Genomic DNA, 19828 nt, shown 5'->3' with positions numbered 1-19828 from the left:
CCCAACCTGATTTCCGAAATTTTTGTAAAATTTATCAGTTAAGTTTTTTGAAAAAAGAAATTTTTTTCTGCTTGGATTTAGAGCTCTGCACCCTGGCTAGTAGTGTTGTTTTGAATTGCATCATATATTTAATGTTTACATAGATTTAGCTTTCTAAACTTAACAAAAAAGTCTGATGGGATCTATTTTTGAGAAATATTAGGAGGCTATTAGGATTTTTTTTAAATGCCTGGCAACTAATTTCGCGTTAGTGAAATCATAACCAGTAGAAGAACTACTCGTCATAGCAATGAAATTTATTGATGAGAATGAAAATAATGTGACACTGTATACCATTGACAAAGAAGGGGAGTTAAACTCACTCTATCATGTTTTATTGTTTTTTCTTCTTAAATTATTCTAAAAATTCATAAAAATTCATTAGATTTTGAAACTTTTTGACCCTAACTTATAACTGTTAATTTTTGGAAAGAAAAAACTATGGAAAAACAAAATTTTGCACATCATAAAAAAAATTAAGGATCAACTTTGACAACACATTCCTCATAGCGGTATAATATACCTACTGAGAACGGATAGAGATATTGAAATTCTATAAACGCTATTATTCTTAGCTTGAAGGGGAAGCTTAATGGAGTACATTGCAAATATGCCATATAACGCGTATTTAATTGGAAAAGTCATCAAGTTGGCGTTACTTTTTTTGTAGAAAAAAAGTAGCGAAAAACTCACCTGTTTTATTAATCCATATCATTGTGTATAATTAGCAATAGCGCGTTCTCAGTTGTCATACATTAAATTTTAAGTTTATTGTAGACTACTTGGCAATGTTTATTAAAAAAATCAAGGCCAACTTGATGACTCTTTGAAATGAACGCCCGTTAATAGTGTTGGCGTTGAAACGCAAATCTATATATATTTTCAAATTGCAACTTATTTTTCTCTATCGCATGTTACTACATATTACATCTAAACTAAAATTTACAATTGTTAAATACATTACAGATCAAAACAACAAAATCACTTCTGAGTTTTAAACAAATTAAAATATTCATCAAATGCGTAAACTGGTGTTTTTAAGAGGAATTTCTTCGTTTCTTTGTTAAAAGTTCTTGCATTAAGTATTTACATTTTATGTGGTAGTTCATTATAAAATTCGTAAGTATCTACAGTTCTTTAAAGCTTTTGCGACAGCTTTCATTATATCCTAAGGAACGTATTGAGCTAATTGCCTTTTTGGCAATACAAAGATGGGAGACGAGCTTCCCCCTAGCAATATTCCATACGAGACTGCACTTTGAAAGGTGCCAAAGTACGTCATCCTAGTCGCCTCCCCAGTGAACAGTACATTTTTATTTTTCTAATGCAGAAAATGGTAGAAGACAGTTTCTCGCCCAAATATACGAGATGAGTATTCCACTTCAGCTCATTATCCAAGTAAGCTCAGTATCCCTGTAATTTTATGGATTTTTTCTCCAAGTGATTCCAGGTTTTGAGTAGATGTACATTTTGTTACCAACGCTGTATCGTCGGCATACAGACAGCATTTTGAAACTATATCTAAGATAAACGGACGATCATTTATAAATATTGAGAAGAGAAGGGGCCCTAAGATAGAACTTTGCGGAATCCTCTCATATAATTATTTTCTTTCCGATGATGTGTGACTCCACCGCATTTCTTGTAATCTGTTCCGCAAGAACGATCGTAATATTTCCAGTTGTTTCCAACAAAAATCGTAAAGTTGTAACATTTCCAAGAGGATTTCATGGTCCACTAAGTCGAAGGCTTTGGATAAATCTACTGTAGTTAGCACTGTGCATTCTTTTCTATCTATCGCCTCTGTTATGTAATTTATTACCTCTGCCAGCGCTGTCATTGTAGATTTGCCTTCCATGTATCTATGTTGGCTTGCATCTCAGAGCTCTTTGTTTTGGAAGTATTTTATTATTCTTTCTTTCAAAAGGCCTTCGAATATTTTCCATCCCAACATTTCTTAATGACGTCAGTCAAAGGTGTGATTATGTATGAGATTATCCTCAAAAATAGATTTGTATTGAAGCCATAAATATCAAATGTCTTTTTCTTTTTAATTTTTAATTAAATTTTTTTATTTTAATTACACCACAACTGTTAATTTCTATCGTCAGAAATCTTGAAGAACTACAATATTTCATTACTTTTTTAAATATGAAAAATCTTATTATGAAAATTAAAAAACTTGGGGTATTTACGATCCTTGTGTGCTTTAGAATATTAAAAACCGTTAATTAGGGATGTTTGTAACTCTTTAACGCGTGATACTCTATTAATTTCATTTGCATGGTGACACCAATGCCATACTTGCTTCACATTTACAATCTACTAAATTAATATTCTGCCTTTAAGCTAAAAACAACGGTTTTTACAGAATTTCAATATCTCAATTATTAAGATGTTCTGCAATGGTCGGAACAAAATTTGGAGATGTCTAGCATTTTCATTTTAATTAATTTATTGGTATTTTTCAATATTTTAAAAAAATTGAGAAGGAGGAAACATTTTTTAAGGGTGAAGTATACTAGGAAGCTCCAGACTACTTTCTGAAACTTTTTTTGTCAATTAAAAATCTTGTACAAATATGTAATCTATTTATTTATCTAACCTATTTCTTACATAAGTTTTGACAATTTCAATTCTTGTTCGTTTCCGCCTCATTTTATCAATACCAACATTAAACGTAATTTAAAATTTAGTTATACTAACAATACAGAGCTGTTAATTTGTGTTAATAAACAGTATTTAGAATTAACGTGATTTTGATATTTTAAAATAAAGAAGTGTACATCCGCAAAATTCACTCATCACATTTCAGGTAAAATATCAAAAAAGGGGTAACATCTCGAGGAGTTTGAGATGAATAATGCTCAAAACTTTTAAAAAGATACCTATTTTTAGCCGTTTGTGTCGTATATTTCTGTATGTTCATATATAAATAAATTATAACAAAAGTAAGGGAGGATTTCCCGGCACCTCCACCATATTTAGGAATTAATATAAAATTTCCATTTATTAGAAAAAAACTAATATTATTATTTCCAAAATGAATTAGTGAAGCTATTCAAATTATAACATATTAATGTTATTTTTAAAATTTTTAATAACAAAAATATTGATATACAATATTGTTTCTAAACAATAAATTATACCCGCATTAACGCAGACGACTTTACAGATTTCAACACCACAACAGCGATCTTTGGTTTTGGTTCAACAGATGGCGCTTAAATGCTCGACCCTAGTATACAGTGAAAAATATCGACCTGAAACCGAAATGTAATCTTTACAAATGTAAAACCTATATGTAACAGTGTTATCGCAAAAACAATACAGAAAATATATCGTAGAAAAAATATTTACAAGTTATCATCCAACTGGTTAGATGTTGATTTAAGAAACAAAAAAGTTCGTTATGAAGTTTATAAGTAGCGGTGTATTTATAAAGATGACTCATATTTATTATTGTTTTTTGTAAGACTTCTCCTTTCATCTACCTGTGAATGAAGTGATTAATTTGAAATATTAGTTGCAGTTATTACTTGTCAGGTATGTTAAAGCTTAATTCGTCTTAATTATTTATGAATTTTAATACTTATCTCATTAAAAATTAATTACTGTCTTTGTAACGCTTAAAATAAATTTTATCTTGACTGATGCATTCATTTCAAAAACGCTTGTTGTTAATTGAAATCCTTACTTGTTGGTTATATCTAAATAATGAATAGACACGTTTTCAGACATTAATTCAATTATATTCAATTTTTTACTTTTTTGAGGTTTATAGTAGATTATTTCTGATTTGTTTTTATTTTAATTTAAATTTCACTTTTGTTTTACTTATTTTATAACTTCTTAAAAAATGCACGTGTCCAATTGTAATGAATTTTTATGTGATTAAATTTGTATAGTCTATAACAAATAATTACCCACTAAAATTATATCAATACAAATTTATGCACACGTGTAAGACGCAATGATTTTGCGCATTACAAACTACAACTTTGCGTCTGCATTTAATACTAGTGTATTAATGCTAGACTTAGCACCTACTAAAATACATAACTGATTACGTTTTACTGTAGGTAGATTATTAAAATTCGCAGGCCCATATTAAGAATGTAACGAGCACACTTTCTATAGCGTTGGACGAGCGTTGTAGGCGATTTGTGACAATTTTTACACCGTTATATTTTTAAAATATTGCAAAAAAATTTATAGCTGTTTGAATAAATGTTTGGCAATTATTTAAATGAACAAGTGTTTCACTCTCTACATTTTGGTTTCATTTAAAATCATATCGAGTATACAATAAATCACCTGGTCAAAGATAACCATCTATTACTGTCTATGTAAAAACGAGAACTTGCCATTTATCGAGTTTTGTATAACCAATGAATTACGTGTAATATTTGTTGTTTGTTGTGTTTTATTTATAGTTCATTATCTAAAACGATTCTTTGAAAATTTCACCCGTCAGTAATTTGTAATGTTGTTTTTTTTTGCTTTTTAGATAAAAAAAATGTAATTAAACTTAGCATCAATTATTTTTAATGTGTCGCCGATAAGCATTTTTCATTTTGACAAAGAAAATGTATGCATCGTATGCGTCTGCATATATACCACAATTTTTATTGTAATAGTAAAATGTTTGTTTACTTCAGTTATAATTTTATCACTTCATTAATAAAGTTACTATCTGTTGGAGATTTAGGAGGTGACGATGCAAATAATGTTTATTGCTTCTTACTGTATTTTAATATAAACTAAGTAATAATTAATGTATTATTTAAATTGCAGGTGTTTCAAGATTGCAAAGAAATTCGAAAACTATGTGTTACAATACGTGGAGTTTATTTGAATTGAATTTATTTTTCATCCTGTTCCAAAATCTGTACACACGATAAGAATTTTAATATTGGTTTAAGTGAATAAATCAAGCGTATTTACATTATGTCTTTCTTGACGTCAATTAATCCTTTATCAGTCTATCACTGTGACTTAAAATAAAAATTACGTACTTACAGCGAAAATGCGACACGGATTAGCAATTAAAATATCACGATATATTGTTTTGAAATTGTAAATGTTCGTTGCAGTTACAAACAAAATCACTTCACAATCTGCCTACGTAATTAAAAGATTTTCCTTTTTCTCGCACGATCATTTAAACCCAGCCTTCTCATCGTAGACCCAATTAATTAACATAGCTTAACCCAGTTCGAGCGGAGAACGTAGACCATAAATCATTAAAATGAAATTAGAAGTACGGAGATGTTTAAAAGAACTATTATCCGTTATGATTGAGGCATTGTTCTAGACCACACCTTCTCAAAATTGGATAGGTCAAAGAACTTGAGATGCACGAAGATTGCAAAAAGTGAGAAAAAAATGCGAATATGTTTTTGTTTTGTAGAGTCACCATGTGGCAGTACCGGAAGAAACTGATCCTAGAAGTTTGGCTTTTAGCAGGCTGATCTTTTTGTGAGTTGGCGGGAGGATACAGCCACATGCCCTCATGACAGAGCTGTCACCCGCCATTGGGCCGTTCACAAGGTAAGATGAAGAATTTAAAGGATATTTTTAAGAATACGCAAAAATTTGAAACTTGGCAAAAACTTCAAATACCGGTGACTGAGTTATATACAAGTTTAAAATCTATAAATTTGTACTCAGTGGTACAGGCAGATTCCTTGAAGCAGGAGATGTAGAACTTAAAGCCAAATTGTATAGTTAATAAGTCAGCCATAGATTTTCATTACTAACATTAAACTGAACCATTACCATAGAATTCAAAAAATTCTTGATCAAGGAGAAAAAGTTCACCCAATATTATAACTAAGTTTGAAAGGATTTAAAAAGATATTTAATAAAATATCAAAAATCGTGCCAATCAGTTTGATTAACTGACATAGTACGCTAAAAATAATTCTTCAAATGTAATTAACCAGACATCTCTTATTTGATTTTTTGGTGGTTGATTGGATATCATAATTCTGCCACAATTTTAAATAGTGCGAGTCATTTGGTGGTGTAAATTACGTTATTCTGATAAGAACTAAGGAAATTTGAAAAGATGTACCACAAAGATAGCGATAAGTCAGGATGTGTATAAGATATTAGAATATACATACCGGTATTTGTGGTAACAAATCTTTTCTAAAATTTCTTACTTCTGAATGGGGCAATGGTAGTTTGTACAAAAAAAAAACATTTTAAAAATGTATTAATAACGCAACTAAAATTAAGTAAGATTTCAAAATCAAAAAACATTTTCTGATTCGTTTCCAAAATAATCTCTTAATCCCAGTAGGCTTACTGAGATATAGTGGAACTGTAGACGTTAAATATTCTGTTGCAGAAATCTCCGTGTGAAAGTTTCTAAATTTTAATTGCAGTTTAAAATTTCTAAAATCGATTAAAAAAGTAATACATAATGTTAATAATTTTTTATTTTTCTTTAGGAACCACCTATGTTTCAATTATTTATGTAACGTACATCGTTTCCACAAGACACTAACACAAAATTTTCAGTGATTATATAAGTGATTAAACGAAAATTTTTAAAACTGTCTATCAACTAATATGTTCGGAACTGTGTTCCTTACAAATTAAGTACGGTTAATTGTTAAATTAAAATGTTAATTCCAGCCAGAATGGCTGTTTTTACTTCGCAAGCGTAACCTAAAGAAATATTGCAATCGAGTCCATGGGCCGAATTGTCACTTTCATATTTTCTTGACATGTCATGACGTCTAGAGTACGGAAAATGTGGTACCCCGTTTCCGTCTCTCTATCTGTCTGTCTGTCTGTCAGTCTGTTGTCTGTCTGTCTGGTGTCATTTTTATTAGACAAGTAAGCTCCGAAACTACTGGACCGATTTTGGCTAGTCATCCCCAGCATTAATGCGATGACGTCCTCTAAAAATTTATAATAAAAAGTTGTTTTTTTAATTTTATAAAATAAGATACTCCTATACTTGTGGTATGTGAATGCGTGTCAAATTTTCATCCTAGACATTTAGAGTTTTTGGAAAAAATTCAAAACTGATTAACAATATTTTGCAATGTAACTCTGAAACTGCAAAACCGATTGCGGTGAAATCTTGTAAGTATTTTAAGGTTACAGTAGTCATGATAAATCGTTACGCAAAATTTATTCGTTTATCCCCTCCCAAGAAATTGATGACGTCATCTCAAAATTTTGCTGAATATCCAAAATGTGCAAAATATAATGAGTGATTTATCGTTGCTTGAAAAGTTTTTAAATTTCGTATACAGGCTGCCTCATTAATGAATGAGTCTATTTTATTGATTAAATCGGTAACGGCTCACTCTGTTTTCCCAAAAATTCGGGGTGGGGGTGGGGTGGGGTAAGTTCTGTAGAAATAACCTTCGACCAGTTTTTTCAATTTGAATTCTATTGTAAAGCCTGCATCTAATGTATAACCTATTGGAAACTTGTAATTTTGTAATGGATACTTTTTGCTGTTATTTATGCAAAAAAAGTCAGAGACTAAACTTTTGACCAACTGGATTCTCAACAATAGTCTACACTTAATTTGTGGAAATTTTGAAACTTTAGTCACTACATTAAGTGTCAAAATAGATTGACAAGTGACAGGTTTGATGAACGTTCACTTGACATATAAGTGACAGTGATGTCACTATATGTCCTTAACCTAAAATGTTACCACTTTGAATTGTGGCTAAACCCACGTCTCTGAGTATATCGTACAACTTGCGTACATACGACATACAAATCTTTTAAAAAATTTAGCGTCTGTAATAATTTTGATTTTTTTCTTTATTTCTTTATCTACCACATTTTCGATTACATTTTCTAGTTTTAGTAATTACCAAAAAAAAAAAAAAAATGTAAGGCTAATTGTGTACTAATTTTTACTATTTTGCATTTCTGGTGTATATCTTTCTGAGTAACTCATTTTAAATTACTTTTTATTGAAATATTAGCACGCATTTGTACGATTGGAAAGGAGAATGGAAACCATTTCTATTTTTTATAGTATCCGAGATCTGGAACAAGCACTTCTAGTGCACTCCCCGTTTAATCGAAAGTGTAAGAGCACAAAGAAGGATTCGTTGGTGTGAATATTTTTTTCTGTCTTTTATTGTTTGTGAGATTTATACAAGGCGTACGAAACAATTTACAGTAATGACTTAATCCGAAAGCACTTGCTAAAAACTATGGAGATAAAATATAGGAAAAAATCTCATACAATTTTTTTTTGTTACATGCTTTTTATTTTTGTTTTAAAAGAGTGCTAAAGGACTTACTTTCTTTGAAGTCCACCAACGTCGCAATTTCACGCAATAATATAAGCGGCAACATGGGTAAGAATGTTTAGTGGAAAACGAAAACTAAGTTAGGTTAGGTAACTCTTTTGTGACAACTATAAACGTAAAAATCTCTTCTTCTTTTGCGAAGCATGTTTAAATTTTCAATTTTTTATCAATTATATTTCTAATGTGGTCTGAGTCAAAACCATCGTAATATGAAGAGAAAGCTTTTTGTTTTAAATATGCTGAATGTTTCAGAATTTTTCCCATTAGAATGGCCAAAAATTACATTTTATGACTTAATGAATGGCGCCTGACACCAGTAGCAAACGCGTCGCAGCGAGCACCGCATACTAATTTTCTTATTTATCGCTGTTAGATCATTTTGTAGTAGCAGAACGCTGAGATATTTTTAACATGGTGTCATAATCTTTACATTTAAACATTCAAATGTACAATTACAAAATTGGTTGTTTAAACTTCTCTCGCCTTTGAAGTACATACAAATAATTAAGCTACAGTGGTGCAAAACATTTTGGATATTATTTTGGATAAGAAGCTATTATTATAATTCTTATTTTATTATTATTAAATATAAGTAGGTCCAACATTATTGTATTCTCAAATTTTGAAGAATGTACACAGTCAGAGGACAGAAGACAGATGAAAAAAACATGGTTCAAATGCTTAATGCTTAGAACAATTAGTGATGACGTCATCACTTCCATTTTTAATCTTATTTGTAGGTTTTGAAAACAAATTAAAATTAAAATTCAACTTAAAAATCATTATCAAGACAACATAGGTTTCTTAAGGGGTAATAAACGATATAGTGTTATCGTGGACCGAAAAATCGAAGAAAATTCCTTTATCTGTAGTGTATAGTCTATCCGTATTTTTACGTCCCGAGCGTAACCTAAGAAAGTATTCTAATCGAGTCTACCGGTCGACTCCCTACTCTTATGTTTTCTCGACGTTTCATGACCCCTGGAGTACGAAGAAATAACTCTCGAGTTTCCGTCTATCTGTCTGTCTGTCGGCCGTTTGTGACGATTTCTGTTACACAGAAACCAAAATTTGTCAAAACATTCCCACCAAAACCCTAAATTTTTCAAAGTAGGTAGGGTTTAAATTTTATAAAATAACATACTCCTGCACTGATTCTTTATGAATCCGTCTTCAAATTTTCCCCAAGACAGCCAAATTTTCGCAAAAAATCGAAATTGTACAGCAATCTTTTATATGTACAAATACATACGAACTTCGTACAAGGTCACTTACTAGGTTCAAGCGTAATGTTCGCATTCGGAGGCGAGAATTGCGCAGATTCGAGTCTTGATGGGGTTTTTGCTTTTTGCAGTGTTACTGCTATTGTCTATTTTAATTTTATTGATCAAATCTCGAGAACCGTACACCTCAATGTTTTATTGTTAATATTACATTTTTAAATGGAAAAAGTCACCAATACAACCAAGCATAATCTTGTCCTTTATCAATGTATTCAATATTCATATTTTTGAAAAAAATGTTAATTCGATTCCCATTATGGGTTGACAATAAGGACACTCCACAGTTCCAGATCAAATATAAACAAGTGTGTTTTCGTAACATAATGCGTTGGAAAGCTAAACAGTGGCATTGTATAGGTGGTTGAAGTATGATACATTAATGAAAAACAAGCTCTACAAGAATCTAAAAAAAAATTATAGGGTGTCAAAACAAATATATACAGATTATCGCAAAAAAAAACAAATTTTCAGAACCCACTTTGTCTCAAGTGTAAATTATATGCTTTTTTTGTATCATCTGATAGATGTATAATGCCGTACAGTTACTATCTTATTTGTTTTAAAAGGTAAAAAGATGATCACACTGTACCCAAATATCCCGCTTAAATGGATGCTCATGGAGCATTAACCTAGACCGCTAAGAAAATACTAATCATGGCCTTGTGCAATAGAATGGTGAGAAGAGTACTTATACACAAGTGGTGCAAAACAGTTACGAACGAAGAGCACAAAGGGGGTCATAAATTTACCAGAGAAGGTAATTCATTTTTTGGAATAAAATCTACAGCAAAGAAAACTTAGAAAATTCGAACAAAAATTACCTGGAAACAGGAAACCAAGTCAAATCTGCTAATTTTTTATCTATATCCACTATTTGTCTTAACCATTTTACACCACAAATATTTAATTTTTCATTTTACGTGAAGTTTACCAATTCTTACTTCTGTGCGATAGTTTGACAACTCATAAAACTATAAACTACAAATTTAATGACCATTCTCGCTCTGTGCTCAGTAGACTGCAGTAAATTTGTTTTAAAGAACAATATTCACATCAAAAAATACTTAACACTAATACTAACGGCACCAGCTGTGGTTTTCAGACCATACCTTATTAAAATAAACGATACGTAAGTGTGAGAAATGCTACTCTTAAAAGCAAATGATTGAATACCCTACTCACTCCTATCCTTCTAAAACCCATCAATTTCCACATGTTTACAGGTAATGTTACACATAAATTACAGTACTATTTCTACAACTGTGTCTCCCTGTAGATGTGGTTTTTCTAATTTACATATATCTATAGTTGACTAGATACTCACAGTTTATTTACATTTGAACATAATCAGAATTACAAAACGTGGCAAACATCAATAGTTCAAAGATGTTACCGTTACGATCACAAAAATAGAATTGCATATACTGCACCTGAAGGCAAAATTTCCTTCTTCAAGGTCTTCCATTTCATCCTGTCACGAGAAAATCCAGACAGGGTCGTACAAACCGCATGGCTTGAGGGGAGAACAACCTGTTTCGTTAGTCAGGCGTCCATGCAGGTCAATACACGCGGTATATTGTGATATTTCTTTATAGAGCTAAATTTTTGCAGCTTTTTACTTTTTGAGAACTACTTACTTAAATTAAGTAATTATCAGAAGAATACTTACTTAACACATATCTGACGTTGGATTAGTTATCATACCAGACATTCAATTATAGACTTCTAGACTTAAAAATGATGGAATAATAAATCATCATTCTTGTATACAAAAGCGTCAACAACTGGTACTTAAAAACTTTAGTATTTATGTTTTTTTTTATACATATAAAGAAAACAAATTTTCTTCCCCCATCTGGCTAATTTCTATTTTGTATTATTCTTTTGTTGTCTTTACTTTATTACCTGCACATTACGTATTTTAACTGTATCCGTAGTCATAATACTTAATTATTATTCTTGCCTCCGTAGTGACTAAAAGAAACTTTTTACCTTACACGGCATAAACCTAATTCCACAACGCTTACTTTATGACTCATAAAAGTCAATTTTTCAATTTTATGTTCTTCTAATGAGACGATCTGTTGATCTGTGAACTATTGTGCGCTCTATTATACTAAAGTGTCACTTAATCGTTTTATTAGAACGAAAAGGTCGCCGGTGTGTGACTTCACTCTTAATAAGTGGTGTGGGAAAGCGACTTAAGCTCATTACGATCTTCCGACGTCGTTGTTCTTCATATTTTTCACCATAATGGATTTTTTAACCCCCACTGTTCATTTAAAACCTTGACGTAATTTTTGCGGATGACTTCCTTTCGCCATTCACAGAATTAGTAATTACCTATAATCGCAATTAAGTTTTACACTGAGTGAATACGAAACGACATTTATTGTGTTCAATTTAGATCACGATTTGAAATAGAAATGACTTTAATTAATCGTGTCTATCAAGGGATTTGTTTTGTATTGTTCCTGTTAGCAAGCATCACTGCCGGTTTATGTGGTCAATATGTGGGCATACAACAACAGAAGGTAGATAGCTTGCGGTTTTTTGCGTCACATAAAAGGCAAGTTTTCCGACGATATTTATAATAATGATGTAGTCCGCTTTCTGCAAGATATGAAATTTTCCGTGTTTCGTTTCGTTCAAAATAACGCGTAGTAATTCTTGTTATATTGTATATTTCATGTTTTTGTCAGGTACAAAGGACGATTTTATAGTGAACAAATTATTTATGATTTATTATACTTGCATAGTAAATGTGTGTAACAAATTATGGTGACGCAGGAATATTTTCTTTCATGCATTAATGCAACTGTTACTGCAAGGATTGTTTCGTTTTGATTTTACTGTTCAAGTTAATGTCTCCTCTTTTTTTTAGAATGTTACCAGTGTAGCGTAATGTCGTGCAGTTATATTGTAAAGGATAATTATTTATAAACAGATTTTACTATCTCAAAAGGTGTGATAACGTAGTAAACAAAGTGTCTCACGTCAAACAAACTCACACTAGTACCCCACGCAATAAGCTTTAGTAGTGATATAAACCAGTTTTAGACACTTTCATAATAGACGTAGCAACTGAGTACAGTTCATTGTATACAGGTATTTAGGAAAAATATGACCTCAAGTCAGTTCCCTGTGCTCAAAAGAAGATAGCAAAGTTTAGCTTTTTTCTTCAGTAGATTCCTTTCTCTCCCTTTAAAGGAGCGCAAAATCATCCACGACGTAGTACAATGGTTACAACAAGTATTGTAGAAGTAGACTCAATTATAATAAAAAATAAATTTAAGAAACCGGTTTCTAAATCATTTATGAAAAGAAAAAAGATTTTTTTTAAGCCTCAATGTGACACTCAGGGCCCAATCTTCAAAATCTTCTTGACAATCCGAAATTAAAACAAAATCTAAACATAAACATGGCTTTGGAGCAGTAGTTGTAAAATATATAATTAGTGTGACAAGAAGTGTTGCATATCATATTTTTGAGAATGATCATATTATCGATAAAAAATATTTCAAATTACTTAAAACTGCAAATTTGAAATTCCTGGACAATTTGGGACTCAAAACATATTTATAAACAGGGATAGAGTTCATTGCAGATGGTGATTCTCCCCCACTCTTTCTTCTTCGTCGCCCTTGCAGTGACGAGCAACTGTTAAGAGTATAAATAGCAGGGTAGTCAGTCTTTGGGTTTAGTTCTTATTTGTAATATTTTTTACAGTGCGTGTACCATATTTGTGTTCAGGTAAGTGTTGCGCCAGGTCATCAACCAAAACATTAGCTGCTACGTTATTCTTCGGGATATATAAAACATAAAAAAGATGTATTTCGAAAGTTCGAAATGTTGGATTTGAAAAAAAAGCACCTATGTGTATTCGATATACGATTAATTAAATTAAAAAAATCACAGAAGTTCGAATAAATTTTGTTATCTAAAATTCTGCTTATCTAATAAAATTCATATCAAAGAATGAGCTAATTAGCTGACAACTCCAAATAAAATGCAAATACATTTTTAATTTGATTCTTATCAGTTTGTTTTATAAAAAAATAAAATTTTGGTAGAATGACTTCATTCTTCGTTATTAATAATTCATTCTAGCCTTTTACGGTGTCTCTAAACAACATAGATTAACTTTTGCTTCTAATTAATGATTAGTTCGGTGAATTTGTCAGAACATATTTTCATTACCGTGTCTTTTCGAGAGATAACGAAAAAACATTCCGTTCGTTTTTTTATTACTTAGTTAAAAGTCATGTTCACCAAATTATCGTTTTTTAATAATCATTCATTATGAAAGTGGGAAAAAGCTACTGACCGCGCGAATGCTCTTCACTGTAAGAATTCTGACATCAGCGCGTAAAAATGTTCTAGTGTGAAGTGCCACACAATTGAATTATAATTTAATTCTAATGTACGTGACTCCTTAGAAAACTATCCAAACATCAGGATGTGTAGACTCTTGACACAATTATGTCTCGGGTAATACACGAGTAATTATGTACCAATGATGTATTTTCGGTTTTTTTTGGAAATTTTAGCTTACAGAACTAAATCGTTTTTGGATTAATTTTTCTATTATATCCAATCTACATTGAATTTCTAAAATATCACCATAATTATAAATATATTTTGTTTCAAAACAAGGTTTCCACTAGTCACAGAGTTTCTGTCATATGGCGACTTTATGACGTCATCTTTTTTTTCTCTATTACGTACCCCAACGAACCCTTACTTCTGTAATAAAATAATTTCTACGAATTGCTTATTTTGAGTTTTCATATATCTACATTCTACATACTAAGAAAAAATTGATTTTTCATTCCCATTGGTCTATCATCTGTTTGTCTGTCTGTCTATTTGTCGTCTGTTGACAATCTTTACTCTACCGAACTGATTTCCCTGGAAATATTTTTCAATATGCTATACGAATGTAAAACTTGTTCAGCAAATTTGTCTATTTATCTCCTTATTAAATTATTACGTCATCAAAATTTGGTAAGATGCTACACGGCTAACTGAACACTGAACTAAAATTTGCTCAATGGAAAATTGAAGAAATTATTTTTCTGAAATTGTGGAAACAAATTAAGGAACTGCGACATCGTACAAGGCAGAATTAACATTTTTCATGCGCATTGAAATATTGAGAACGTATTAAATACGCGCGTTGATTTGGAAATTAATATAACTTTACCAAAAATCTTTTTACTCACAAATTAACAAGTCACCAAACTTAATAGTATCTTTTGAGTAAATTGTAGAAGGATTGCAAGTATTGTTGTAAAAATTTACCAATTCCAAAATTTTGAAAATTCATAACATCCGTCATGAAAAAATTTGGGACGTGATGTTCAGGCCATAAATATCAAGTAGTAAAAAGACTGGTCCAAAGTTATTTAAATAGAACTTCCCTCATAATATATTATATAATTATACGATAACCTCTATAAGTTGCAAAAATATAGATAATACTGTCACAGTGGAAGAAATAAAAACAGTGGCGAATGAGGAGATCGAACCGACGGCCTTAGCGTGTTTTTATTGGGAAAATTTTAATGTGTATAGTAAAAAAATAAGGCGAATTCATAAACCATAAGTACCGGAGTATGCTATTTTATTAAATTTCAGAAGCAATTACGAGGAAAAATGTTGAAGTGTGTCATCAAATTGTTGGTGGGGATGATTAATCAAAATTTGGTTAGCCATTTACTATCTACGCAATATTCCTAACATACATATAAATTTGACAACAATAAGTCCAATAGTTTCCGAGATAATCTTTCTAATAAAAATAAACACAGACGACAGCCAGACACACAGACAGACGGCAGACAGACTGACTTTACCCACTCTAAGATGATTTATAAAAAAATGACTCCATAGCAAACATATTAAATGAATCATTTGCATCAGTTGCCTTATCACTACGAAATTTGTGGTCTAAAATTCGAAATAGCTTAGTAATCAACCAAACTGGCAATAAACTGTGATGATACTTGGAGTGGACAAATGCAATTTTTTTGTAAATTTTTACCAAAAACTTAAATGATAAGCAGTTCCAAAAAAAAGATCGGTGATATGACTCTTTTTTAAGAGTGTTTATTGGCATCGTCTGTTTACTATAATAAGCAGCCTTATCAATACAGTGAAGTTTTAAATTTTTCCTGAAGAGTTGCTTTCGTATGTCGTCATTATATTGACGCTTTAACATTTCATTACGCATGGTGTGTACTTTTGTTATCGCTCTTTACAGTACAATATTTTATGCTCGTGTTGAGAAATTATGAGAGTGCACTTCCAATGATTTTTTTTGTTTTATTATAGTAATTTAACCTTTTGTGCGAAAAGTGTATAATTTTCCTTTCACACCATTGAAAAGTGTTAAAGACGCCCACATACATCGAGATTCTAACAACGTATTATTTAAAACTGTTATAAGTTGTTTCATTATAATATCCAGGTTATTGATACACCGCCAAAGTTGTATGTGCCCTTATAAAAATTGACAATTACTAAAAAAAAAAATGATATCTAACTCAAACGACAAAAATTAAGTGTGACTACGTAGCCAACACCAGACAAACAGGTATTAAAAATAGTATTTTATAGTCATGTGATTTGTAAGTATTAAATACAGGTCATCAAAATTGATTGAGACAGTTGGTAAACCTGAACTTGAATAATTTGGTTTGTTAAGTTGTATAAAAATATTAGCTGCTAGATTTGAAGTTTCAAGTTTCAAATTTCAAAACTCAGTGGCTTCTTTTTTCGATTTTTTTTGGTAAAAAATATTAGTTGTCAGATTTGAAGTTTCGAATTTTACATTTGTTCCGGAGTGGTACTCAAGACGAATTTGGGGCGTGGAATTATTCTTCAGAATCCACTTATGCTTATGAGTTCGACAATCAACCCCCAGTTCTCTTGTCACGCCACTGAATTCATTGCCACCTAACCTTAAACAAATCTGTCATAAGGTTGACAAACTTCACGGCAAAAACAGGGAGTACCAACTCTCTCAATCAATTTTGATGACTCTGTATATAATTAATAACAAGCGACATTGCTTGAAAAAATATTGCGAGCTACCCATATTTTGTATATTAATAAACAATGATGAAAACACAACAGTCTTGACAAAAACAAACAGTACTGCTTAAATATTTTAATAACATTGTTTAACTGTATGGAACAGAACTATAGTCATTTGAGAATGTCAAACAAACGTCAACTTCATTATAATTATAAAGGACCCGTAAATATTGCACCATTTGTTTATGTTGGTTGATCCGGTTTGACGTAAACATCGACGTCAACAGTTGGCGGTAACAACGGTATCTCGTAAGTCTTATTATAACTAAAGACAATATTCACTTCCCTTGCTCTGTCTTCACAGATTATTGAAGGATATAAAACCTCCAAGTTGTTGTCTTCAGCAAATTTTCGAACTTTTTTCAAGCATTGGCATTCGAAGGAGATATTGTCAACGAAATCTAAGGTGTTTATGCCGGTTTGAAACATAACATCAGGAAAACACTGCAGTTTGTTGGTGTTAACTTGCAAGATTTGGATAGTTCGGTTAATGAAGATGTTATCTGGGAGGGTAGTGATTTTGTTGCCGTTGATTCGCAGCAGCTGAATCGTGTGGTGACTGTTGAAAGCATCTGGACTAATTTCGGTGATTCTGTTAGCTGACAGTCTCAACTTCAGAGGTCTTTCTTGATCCATGTTTTTGAAAGCTTCCGCTGGAATCGCTTTGATGTCATTGTAGATGGCACTAAACTTATACACTTTGGGGCTGTTGTAAAACCAGTTTGGATTGATCTCTTTAATTTGATTGTTGTTTAGTTTGACAATCTCCAAGTACGTGTTATTGTCAAACGCCTCTGTGTCGATGTTGTTGATAACGTTCTGCGACAAGTCAATTTCCTTTACCTTGATGTTGTTGAAAACGTTTTTCTTAATCGAGGAAATCGGGTTTAACACTATTCTGATCAGAGCCAGAGTTGGAGTTATATTGAAGGCACCAGGATGAATTTCTTGTACACTGCTGTTGATAATCTGCACAATTGACAACTCGTTCTGAATCAGGAAGAAATTTTGGCACAAGTTTGGTAAAGTCTCGTTCACTATCAATAAGTGAAAAATGTCTTTTTTGTATTCGATTGGGATTTGTATTGTCACGTTTTCACCAGCACTGTCTACTTCCGGGTACACTGTGACGTTGAAGTTTGTCAATGTCTGATTGAAGGCACATTCTTCACCTAACACAAACACTGCTGATACAATAAACAGTAATACTTTTAGGCCGTCCATACTGGACCACACCGTTAATACGTCCGTTTAATTTTGAACATAATTTGTTAATAAACATGTTCTTTCGTTGGTGTCGAAGTTCAACGTCTTCGATAACCCCCGTAACCGATAGCGTATCGGTGCAGTTAAATTTAGACGTTACTTAAAACGACATGTTTTATATTTAGATTTGCAAGTATAGATTTAAAGAGAAGGAAAAAAACAATAATAAACACGAACAGCCACTATGCAGATAAACGGCATTTCATTAACATATCGTTACAAGCTTTATAAAGTTGTTACCTACTTTATATTTAATTTACACCTTGTGGATTGTGGATTCGTACTCATAAATTGGGCCAGGTATGCTTCAACTTGTATATTTTTTTTATTCGAACAACAACTATGGTTTAAAATGCGCAGATGATTACGCTATGCTTACTAAATACTTCATCCTTTTCGTCTGTTTGTATTTTGTTTTGTCAATGTTAATGTTTATCTACATGCAGTCGTTTATAAAGAAAAATGTAGTGTGAAACTGCAGAAACTAGAGCGGTTTTTTTGGAAAATCATATACATATTTATACGTATTTTCCAATAAAGATGTTGATATTTATCACATTGTTACTTTATTCTTCATATTCGATGTAACGAGCGTAAATTATGGATACTGTAATATACATTGGATATTGGTATATCCGGTAAAAAGCTACTTTCATGTTTTCTCAACGTTTCATGGCCTCTAAAGTATGAAAAAATACGTCTCGCTAACACAAGTGATTTCATGACGTCACCTCAAAATTTTGTATTTTACATGCTATTTAAATTTTATAAAATAACATACTCCTGTACTTGTGGTTTACGAATCCGTCTTGATTTTCTAACCTGAGCATCCACGTTTTCCCAAAAAATCAGAATTTTATAATAACATTTTACAATATTGATTGGCTCAGATTCGAAATCCTCTCATGATCCAAATTTTTTTCTGTAGTTATTTCAAAGCTATCGAAGATGGCTCTCTAAACCCAAAAACCGCGAAGTATAAAGAAGATTTTTGGCAGTGAGTTCAAGACACCTACCTGAAGTTATTAAGTTTTAAAATATTTCACAAACTGTTGTGAAAAATATGTCAGTCAGGGTATTAAACTGAGTGGGCATTGAAAAAGCACAGTCAATAAAAAGTATGCTTACATGTTTTCGTTTTATGTTACAACAATGACTGTCATATTTTTCGACAGAGGATGTTAAAAAAATTTTTTCACTGAATTTGTTTTCAAGGCTAATTTTTCTGGACCAAAATCAACAAAGTGACTCCGATTTAAAGCAAATAAACGACAGTGATGATGTTTTTTATGATAGTTTATTACCATTACTTATGAAGTCGAGCGTGAAGTAACTATGCATGTAATGTAAATTTCCTTTTTACATGATAAATAATTGTAAGGAAATATATTATTATTTTTACGATGTCTCTGTGGTACGTTTTTCAACCTATTTGAATTGAATGGCTAATGTGTAAGGTTGTTCTAACAATTAATTTTAGTTCCATAAGTAGGGGAGAGTACAACATGTTGGGATACTGGGACATGACAGAGTAAGGTGTCTGAATATTTACATCGTAATTCAAACATGCCAATGAATCGAATGATATACACGCCCATACATGCAGTAAACTTATCAAATATGTCAAGTACCAAGTAGCCCCCTTATATATAGAAATAGAAAAAAAAAATGTTTGCCAATAAAACACTATATCAGAAGAGGTCGCAGACGTTTATTTGAGTGCATTATAATCAATTGTAGGAAGTAATTCATAAATAAGTATTTTAATTTGATTTTGTTTACATAGAGGAGGGCAAGATAGATTGTCATCACTACATACCATTTATTGCCTCAACA

The 19828-nt window shown here is 31.5% G+C and overlaps 2 protein-coding genes across 2 annotated transcripts in view; one reads left to right on the top strand and one right to left on the bottom strand.

The window, feature by feature from the left end:
* Window positions 1–19828, top strand: part of LOC135126914 (uncharacterized) — an 81198-nt gene that overhangs the window by 6706 nt on the left and 54664 nt on the right. Inside the window, exons 2-3 of the mRNA XM_064053139.1 lie at window positions 3215–3585; window positions 5453–5592. Coding sequence (XP_063909209.1) covers window positions 5555–5592 — 38 coding nt within the window. The 5' untranslated portion in view covers window positions 3215–3585; window positions 5453–5554. The remainder of the gene's footprint in view (window positions 1–3214; window positions 3586–5452; window positions 5593–19828) is intronic.
* LOC135126915 (barH-like 2 homeobox protein) overlaps window positions 1–19828 on the bottom strand; it is a 59729-nt gene that overhangs the window by 29431 nt on the left and 10470 nt on the right. The gene's annotated exons all lie outside the window — the stretch shown is intronic.

The sequence above is a fragment of the Zophobas morio genome, unplaced genomic scaffold, assembly GCF_036711695.1.
Source record: "Zophobas morio isolate AGI-343-1 ecotype UQ-CSIRO unplaced genomic scaffold, CSIRO_AGI_Zmor_V1 ptg000011l, whole genome shotgun sequence".
NCBI lineage: Eukaryota > Metazoa > Arthropoda > Insecta > Coleoptera > Tenebrionidae > Zophobas > Zophobas morio.
The sequence above is the reverse complement of the archived record's forward strand: the minus strand, read 5'-3'. Positions and strand labels throughout refer to the sequence as shown.